Consider the following 10,007-nt stretch of genomic DNA (forward strand, 5'->3'; position numbering starts at 1 on the left):
AATAATGGTAGATCCCGTTTACAGATGCTTCTTTTTGACCCCTACCTGTTGTAATAACAGTAGATCCCGTTTATGGACCGTTCAATTTGTCCTTTACCTGTTGGAATAACGGTAGATCCTGTTTACCTACGCACCGATTTGTCCGCTACCTGTTGGAATAACGGTAGATCCTGTTTACCTACGCACCGATTTGTCCGCTACCTGTTGGAATAACGGTAGATCCTGTTTACCTACGCACCGATTTGTCCGCTACCTGTTGGAATAACGGTAGCTCCATTTACAGACACTTTCATTTATCCTCTATCTGTTGGAATAACAGTAGATCTTGTTTACAGACACTCTGATTTGTCCTCTGTTGGAACAACGGTAGATCCCATTTACAGACGCTCCGATTTGTCCTCTATCAGGAACAATAATATCCCACTTACAGACGCTCTGAATCGTCCTCTATCTGCTGGAATAACAGTAGATCAACACTTACTGACACTCCAATTTGTCCTTTACCTGTTGGAATAACAGTAGATCCTGTTTACCTATGCACCCATTTGTCCTCTATCTGCTGGGATAACGACAGATCCCGTTCACAGACATTCTGATTTGTCGTGTTTGTTGGAATAACGGTAGATCCCGTTCACAGACGCTTCGATTTGTCCTCTACCTGTTGGAATAATGATAGATCTCGTTGACCTACGCACTGATTTGCCCTCTCTGTTGGAATAATGGTAGATCCCATTTACCTAAAACACTCTAAACTCTTGACTGTTATATATTAATGAACCTTGTGTGTATCCAGTGTGCAGCATTTCAGGTTTAGATCAACTCTACAGACAAGCTGATGATACTTTCATGCTTTATTTGATCTCAGTACAAGTGAGCATTTCCATTCATCAGACCATCGAACGTCGGCATCAACTGGCCATAAGGGCGGCGACACGGTGTTCATATCAAATACACATAAAGGTAAACAAAACAGTAAATAAAAAACGTACCGATCTAAATTAAAACTTCAGAACTGTGTAGAATTCAACAATAATAAATGTAAATCATGTAAAAGATTTCAAACAAACAAATTAAAAGCAGAGGCGAAAAGTGACTCATATGATACTGTGTGGAAATGTAAACTACGCTGTAGTTTTTGGAATCTTTAGGAAAACTAACCTCTACTTTCAGAGAAATCAGAATTAAATAACTGATAGAAATATTAAACTATAATAACATAACAGTGATAGAAATTTCTCACATTACTGTCATCGTTTAAAATGTGTGAATATGGAAAACATAAAGGTAAAAACAGAAATTCCACCACATTCTTTACTCTCAATGTTCAATAAACATTCTGACTCTGACAGCTCGGCCTGTGTTACTGGATAAACACTAAAGAACAGAAACAGATTCAAACTTTCCATGAACTGAACTCAGACTGTGTGTCGGTGATCAGTGAGTAACTTCATATAAAGTGTTTCTCTACCTGCTAAAAAAATACTCTTTATTTTAAAGGAAACTTTTATACAAAATCACGTTTCCATACAGCGCAGAGGGGGGAGGGGCTTCACAGCACAGACTCCATTCAGCTATATGGCTTACAACACACACCCTACACACTAACACACACCTGCAGCAGGTGTTCCTCAGTTTAACACTCCAATCCTCACAGACCAAAGCCGATCCACATCTCTCTTCTAGTCCACTTCCTCAAACATCTGAATCAGCTAACCAACACTTCAGACTCTACACCCTAAAAGCTAGAGCCTAAAGTCTACAGGCTAAACCTTTAAATCTAGAGCCTAAAGTCTTTAGTCTAGACTGTAAAATCTAGAGGCTAAAGTGTACAGCTAGACCCTAAAATCTAGAGCCTGAAATCCTCAGCCTACAGCCTAAATTCTAGAGCCTAAAGTCTTCAGCCTAGACCCTAAAATCTACAGCCAAACATACCTACCATCTACAGTCCCCATCTAGAGCCTGAAGTCTACAACCTAGATCTTAAAATTGTCTATGCCCTAAACCCTACAATCTATCACTTTAACTCTAGAGCCTACACTCTTGATCCTGCTTCCAACCCTAAAATCCTACAGCTTACACCCTAGACCCTAGATCTACACCCAGAACCTAAACTTAGTGCTGCATTGAGATGCTCTGCGATTAACTGGGTGTAAACTTTTAGAAGGGGACAATTACACATTAGAGATGAAGTAGACTTTCACCCCATACCTAATATCCCCTACAGCCTAGAGTCTACAACCATACACCCTAGACCCTACAGCCTTCACCCTCAACCATACACCCTAGACCCTACAGCCTTCACCTTCAACCATACACCCTAGACCCTACAGCCTTCACCCTCAACCATACACTCTAGACCCTACAGCCTTCACCTTCAACCATACACCCTAAACCCTACAGCCTTCACCTTCAACCATACACCCTAAACCCTACAGCCTTCACCTTCAACCATACACCCTAGACCCTACAGCCTTCACCTTCAACCATACACCCTAGACCCTACAGCTTTCACCTTCAACCATACACCCTAAACCCTACAGCCTTCACCTTCAACCATACACCCTAAACCCTACAGCCTTCACCTTCAACCATACACCCTAGACCCTACAGCCTTCACCTTCAACCATACACCCTAGACCCTACAGCTTTCACCTTCAACCATACACCCTAAACCCTACAGCTTTCACCTTCAACCATACACCCTAGACCCTACAGCTTTCACCTTCAACCATACACCCTAAACCCTACAGCCTTCACCTTCAACCATACACCCCAGACCCTACAGCCTTCACCCTCAACCATACACCCTAGACCCTACAGCCTTCACCTTCAACCATACACTCTAAACCCTACAGCCTTCACCCTCAACCATACACTCTAGACCCTACAGCCTTCACCTTCAACCATACACCCTAAACCCTACAGCCTTCACCTTCAACCATACACCCTAAACCCTACAGCCTTCACCTTCAACCATACACCCTAGACCCTACAGCCTTCACCTTCAACCATACACCCTAGACCCTACAGCTTTCACCTTCAACCATACACCCTAAACCCTACAGCCTTCACCTTCAACCATACACCCTAAACCCTACAGCCTTCACCTTCAACCATACACCCTAGACCCTACAGCCTTCACCTTCAACCATACACCCTAGACCCTACAGCCTTCACCTTCAACCATACACCCTAAACCCTACAGCTTTCACCTTCAACCATACACCCTAGACCCTACAGCTTTCACCTTCAACCATACACCCTAAACCCTACAGCCTTCACCTTCAACCATACACCCCAGACCCTACAGCCTTCACCCTCAACCATACACCCTAGACCCTACAGCCTTCACCTTCAACCATACACTCTAAACCCTACAGCCTTCACCTTCAACCATACACCCTAGACCCTACAGCTTTCACCTTCAACCATACACCCTAGACCCTACAGCCTTCACCTTCAACCATACACCCTAGACCCTACAGCCTTCACCTTCAACCATACACCCTAGACCCTACAGCTTTCACCTTCAACCATACACCCTAAACCCTACAGCTTTCACCTTCAACCATACACCCTAGACCCTACAGCTTTCACCTTCAACCATACACCCTAAACCCTACAGCCTTCACCTTCAACCATACACCCTAGACCCTACAGCCTTCACCCTCAACCATACACCCTAGACCCTACAGCCTTCACCTTCAACCATACACTCTAAACCCTACAGCCTTCACCTTCAACCATACACCCTAGACCCTACAGCCTTCACCTTCAACCATACACCCTAAACCCTACAACCTTTACCTTCAACTACACCCTAAACCCTACAGCCTTCACCCTCAACCATACACTCTAAACCCTACAGCCTTCACCTTCAACCATACACCCTAGACCCTACAGCCTTCACCTTCAACCATACACTCTAAACCCTACAGCCTTCACCTTCAACCATACACCCTAGACCCTACAGCCTTCACCTTCAACCATACACCCTAAACCCTACAACCTTTACCTTCAACTACACCCTAAACCCTACAGCCTTCACCCTCAACCATACACTCTAAACCCTACAGCCTTCACCTTCAACCATACACCCTAAACCCTACAGCCTTCACCTTCAACCATACACCCTAGACCCTACAGCCTTCACCTTCAACCATACACCCTAGACCCTACAGCCTTCACCTTCAACCATACACCCTAGACCCTACAGCCTTCACCTTCAACCATACACCCTAGACCCTACAGCCTTCACCTTCAACCATACACCCTAAACCCTACAGCCTTCACCTTCAACCATACACTCTAAACCCTACAGCCTTCACCTTCAACCATACACCCTAGACCCTACAGCCTTCACCTTCAACCATACACCCTAAACCCTACAGCCTTCACCCTCAACCATACACCCTAAACCCTACAGCCTTCACCCTCAACCATACACCCTAAACCCTAGAGCCTTCATCTTTGATCATGCACCCTAGAACCTACAGTATTCACTTTAACCCCTACAGCCTTCACCCTAGAGACTACACCTTAGCTATTAGCCGTTACTCCCTTACGCCTTTACTTGCTTACACCCTATAGCCTATAGGCTACACCTTAGAGCCTTCACCCTAAAGACCTTACAGCCTAAAAGCTACACCCTACGCCACAGAAGCCTTCCCTCTGGAGCCTGCACACTACACCCTTTAGCCTAGAGCCTAAACCCACCCCCCTGATCTCTGGCCTGTAGAGTCGTGCTGCTGTGTCCCCTCACTAGGGGCTGCACAAATAAACCTCGACACTCAGATCAGCGGCTGTGCTCACACAGTCACGGTGTAAAACACACAACACAGTGCAGTCAGACTGTGTGTGATGGGGAAACGTGAGGCAGACACGTCTTCACATTTGGAGTCAGTTGTAAACAGTGTTGTTGTTTGTTTGTCCCTGCTACTAGTAAACAAAAACAACATAATTATTGTGAAGTAATAATAAGAATGTTGGTGATTTTGCACATGCTTCAGAACACACAGTACTAGAGGACACTGACAGATTTCTTCATGCAGAAGCAGAACCCTCCCGAAATACAACAGCCCAATGTCTCAGTATTAAAGCGATAGTTCAGCCGAAGATTCACCTAATTTCCCCACTTTACCCCAAACGTAGTCGATCAGCCGGGACATGTTTGGTGTCTGAAGTTTGATTCTTTAGTTTTAGCTCTGGAGCTATGAGGCTAATGCAGCTAACATGTGGACACTTATAATCCACCAATTAGCATCAATGCCTAAATCATCAGTTGTTCAGTATCTCTAACAGACACTGTGTATCAACACTGCATGACTCACTGTTGTCTATAATCACACAGTCAGAAACCACATAGCAGGTCTATCAGTGCTAACTGGTAGGGTATAATCTTTAAGGTGTTAGCTCGGTGCTAACTGGTGGGTTATAATCTTTAAGGTGTTAGCTTGGTGCTAACTAGTGGGATAAAATCATTATGGTGTTAGCTCGGTGCTAACTGGTGGGATATAATCATTAAGGTGTTAGCTCAGTGCTAACTGGTGGGATATAATCATTAAGTTGTTAGCTCGGTGCTAATTGGTGGGTTATAATCTTTAAGGTGTTAGCTTGGTGCTAACTGGTGGGATATAATCATTATAGTGTTAGCTTAGTGCTAACTGGTGGGATATAATCATTATGGTGTTAGCTCAGTGCTAACTGGTGGGGTATAATCTTTATGGTGTTAGCTTAGTGCTAACTGGTGGGATATAATCATTAAGGTGTTAGCTCGGTGCTAACTGGTGGGATATAATCATTAAGGTGTTAGCTTGGTGCTAACTGGTGGGATATAATCATTAAGGTGTTAGCTCGGTGCTAACTGGTGGGATATAATCATTAAGGTGTTAGCTCGGTGCTAACTGGTGGGATATAATCTTTAAGGTGTTAGCTCAGTGCTAACTGGTGGGATATAATCATTAAGGTGTTAGCTCAGTGCTAACTGGTGGGGTATAATCTTTAAGGTGTTAGCTCAGTGCTAACTGGTGGGATATAATCATTAAGTTGTTAGCTCGGTGCTAATTGGTGGGTTATAATCTTTAAGGTGTTAGCTCAGTGCTAACTGGTGAGGTATAATCATTATGGTGTTAGCTCAGTGCTAACTGGTGGAATATAATCATTATGGTGTTAGCTCAGTGCTAACTGGTGGGATATAATCATTAAGGTGTTAGCTCGGTGCTAACTGGTGAGGTATAATCATTATGGTGTTAGCTCAGCACTAACTGGTGGAATATAATCATTATGGTGTTAGCTCAGTGCTAACTGGTGGGATATAATCATTAAGGTGTTAGCTCAGTGCTAACTGGTGGGATATAATCATTAAGTTGTTAGCTCGGTGCTAACTGGTGAGGTATAATCTTTAAGGTGTTAGCTCAGTGCTAACTGGTGAGGTATAATCATTATGGTGTTAGCTCAGTGCTAACTGGTGGAATATAATCATTATGGTGTTAGCTCAGTGCTAACTGGTGGGATATAATCATTAAGGTGTTAGCTCGGTGCTAACTGGTGGGATATAATCATTAAGTTGTTAGCTCGGTGCTAACTGGTGAGGTATAATCATTAAGGTGTTAGCTCAGTGCTAACTGGTGGGATATAATCATTAAGTTGTTAGCTCGGTGCTAACTGGTGGGGTATAATCTTTATGGTGTTAGCTCGGTGCTAACTGGTGGGATATAGTCATTATGGTGCTAGCTTGGTGCTAACTGGTGGGATATAATCATTAAGGTGTTAGCTCGGTGCTAACTGGTGGGATATAATCATTAAGGTGTTAGCTTGGTGCTAACTGGTGGGATATAATCTTTAAGGTGTTAGCTCAGTGCTAACTGGCGAGGTATAATCATTATGGTGTTAGCTCAGTGCTAACTGGTGAGGTATAATCATTATGGTGTTAGCTCGGTGCTAACTGGTGGGATATAATCATTAAGGTGTTAGCTCGGTGCTAACTGGTGGGATATAATCATTAAGGAGTTAGCTTGGTGCTAACTGGTGAGGTATAATCTTTATGGTGTTAGCTCAGTGCTAACTGGTGGGTAATAAGCCAAACTATCACTTTAATGAAGAAGCTGCACTCTCTGCAGAGTCCAGCTACACGCCCCCCACTCACTGCATTACCCGCCACCCTCGCCCTGTCACTCAGGGAGAGAGAGGAAACTCAGAGCATGCAGGACAGAGGCAGGACAGAGGCACCTGCAGTGATCCGTGGCGTCTGTGGAGAAGGTGTGAGGCGAACGAGAGGAGAGCTGTGGTCAGCGTGTGGAGGTCAGAGGGTTCATGCAGAGCGGAGCATCCTCCTGAATGCTCTCCAGGCCCTGCGTCTGGACAGCATGCGTTATCAGTTGCAGCTCCTCACACAGCGTCTCATGTCTGAAGGCCACGCGGATGTCCGGCACGTTCGTACGACGGATATCGTTTCCCTCCGGACCCTCGTGAGTGTAACTCGGACCCAGCCAGTAACTCTTCACCTGAGAGAGAGAGAGAGAGGGAGAGAGAGAGGGAGAGAGAGAGAGAGAGAGAGAGCATGTATATATATAGACAGACAGACACAGACAGCTAGATAAACAGACCCAGAGCTGCATAAAGAAGTTGGGATGTCAGGGTTTCCAGCTGAGTGAGGTGGCCGTGCTGAGTGAGGCGACTGCGCTGAGTGAGGCGACTGCGCTGAGTGAGGTGGCTGTGCTGAGTGACTGTGCTGAGTGAGGTGGCCGTGCTGAGTGAGGCGACTGTGCTGAGTGAGGCGACTGTGCTGAGTGAGGTGACTGTGCTGAGTGAGGTGACTTCGCTGAGTGAGGTGGCTGTGCTGAGTGAGGCGACTGTGCTGAGTGAGGCGACTGCGCTGAGTGAGGTGGCTGCGCTGAGTGAGGTGACTGCGCTGAGTGAGGTGGCTGTGCTGAGTGAGGTGACTGCGCTGAGTGAGGTGGCTGTGCTGAGTGAGGTGACTGCGCTGAGTGAGGTGGCTGTGCTGAGTGAGGTGACTGCGCTGAGTGAGGTGGCCGTGCTGAGTGAGGCGACTGCGCTGAGTGAGGTGACTGTGCTGAGTGAGGTGACTGCGCTGAGTGAGGTGGCCGTGCTGAGTGAGGTGACTGCGCTGAGTGAGGTGGCCGTGCTGAGTGAGGCGACTGCGCTGAGTGAGGTGACTGCGCTGAGTGAGGTGGCCGTGCTGAGTGAGGCGACTGCGCTGAGTGAGGTGACTGCTGAGTGAGGTGGCTGTGCTGAGTGAGGCGACTGCGCTGAGTGAGGCGGCTGTGCTGAGTGAGGTGACTGCGCTGAGTGAGGTGGCTGTGCTGAGTGAGGCGACTGCGCTGAGTGAGGCGGCTGCGCTGAGTGAGGTGGCTGTGCTGAGTGAGGTGGCTGTGCTGAGTGAGGTGGCTGTGCTGAGTGAGGTGACTTCGCTGAGTGAGGTGGCTGTGCTGAGTGACTGTGCTGAGTGAGGCGACTGTGCTGAGTGAGGCGACTGTGCTGAGTGAGGCGACTGTGCTGAGTGAGGTGACTGCTGAGTGAGGTGGCTGTGCTGAGTGAGGTGACTGCTGAGTGAGGTGGCTGTGCTGAGTGAGGTGACTGCGCTGAGTGAGGCGACTGCGCTGAGTGAGGTGGCTGTGCTGAGTGAGGTGACTTCGCTGAGTGAGGTGGCTGTGCTGAGTGACTGTGCTGAGTGAGGCGGCTGTGCTGAGTGAGGCGACTGTGCTGAGTGAGGCGGATGTGCTGAGTGAGGCGGCTGTGCTGAGTGAGGCGGCTGTGCTGAGTGAGGTGCTTGCAAAACAGATACACAGACGTATTGATTATTAAGCCCTGAGGGAGAAACCAGGTGTTTCAGCAGTAGAAGGATCCGACACTGAGGTCACATCTTACATTACACATCATGTAAACACACACAGTGTGTGTTTGTTACCTTGTGTGAGAAGCCACTCATGAGCACGCTGTTCCTCGCTAACTCACACATATCACACGAGCTGAGCTTCCACACCTGAGTGGCGATACTGTACTCCTCCATCAGGGGCTCCTACACACACACACACACACACACACACACACACACACACACACACACACACAAAACATACACTATAAATACAAACACATAAAATACATAAAATACACACAAGTCACACATCACAGCACTCTAGAACCCGCCTGTCCTTCACTGAAGTTCTGAACTCGAGCACAGAGAAGAACATGACGGCTTCAGTCTGGACTGAATTTCGGACAGTGGCTATTACAGAATAAGAGTTCCTACCTTCATAATCTCATCATGAACTCCAGCATCACACAAACATCCTAACTAGACTGAACCTCCTAAATCCTGTCCGAACTTTAGGATGAACCCCAACAGGGTCCTCACTTCTGTTTAAGGTCCGTTTCTGCTGCTCTAATGAAAAAGACTGATTTTAGGCAGCATAACAAGATTTCAATAACTAGCATAATAACATTAATATTCATTCTGTAAAACTGTTCACGTGTGAGAGTGAAGTTCTGATGTAAGTTAATCTCCAAAGACACGTTGTCCACTGTGAGCCCATCCCCTGCTGTACTGGACTGCCATGCACACAAATGAGCAGTGTTACTGTTATTTTCTATTTCTATTTTTATTATTGCTATTATTGATGATATTGATGACAGTTTTGGTTAGTTCACCTCTAATAAAGCTTTTTTTTCAGGTTGTTATTCCAATAAGCCTTAATTTACACACTCCCACCAGATGTGAGTTTGATTGTACAGGCACACCAGAGACGAAACCGAAAGAAAGAGAACAGTCACTCCTTTAAGGTCAGATTTGACCGTAAGCAACTTTGATAAATATATTTTGCAGTAAAATGAAACATTTTTGATTGGCACTCAGAATAAAACAGTCTGCCCGTCTGCACTACGTTACCCAGAGTTCTGAGTGTGTGTTACCTTGGTAAAGTGGAACTGCAGCGGGTCGTCGGTAGACAGCGACACCATGAGGCCGCGGGACAGATACTCCGGCAGAG

The 10,007-nt window shown here is 46.3% G+C and overlaps 1 protein-coding gene across 4 annotated transcripts in view; it reads right to left on the reverse strand.

Annotated features, from left to right (window-relative positions):
• Positions 1 to 833: 833 nt before the first annotated feature.
• The window catches only part of LOC118799425 (AMP deaminase 2), a 49,463-nt gene continuing 40,289 nt past the window's right edge, over positions 834 to 10,007 (reverse strand). For all 4 annotated transcript variants that reach the window (XM_036559275.1, XM_036559274.1, XM_036559273.1 and 1 more), the window contains 3 exons: positions 9,931 to 10,007; positions 8,927 to 9,037; positions 834 to 7,502 (listed from right to left, as the gene is read on the reverse strand). The exon at positions 9,931 to 10,007 is cut by the window's right edge and continues 97 nt beyond it. In XM_036559275.1, coding sequence (XP_036415168.1) covers positions 7,287 to 7,502; positions 8,927 to 9,037; positions 9,931 to 10,007 — 404 coding nt within the window. In that variant the 3' untranslated portion in view covers positions 834 to 7,286. The remainder of the gene's footprint in view (positions 7,503 to 8,926; positions 9,038 to 9,930) is intronic.

The sequence above is a fragment of the Colossoma macropomum genome, unplaced genomic scaffold, assembly GCF_904425465.1.
Source record: "Colossoma macropomum unplaced genomic scaffold, Colossoma_macropomum, whole genome shotgun sequence".
NCBI lineage: Eukaryota > Metazoa > Chordata > Actinopteri > Characiformes > Serrasalmidae > Colossoma > Colossoma macropomum.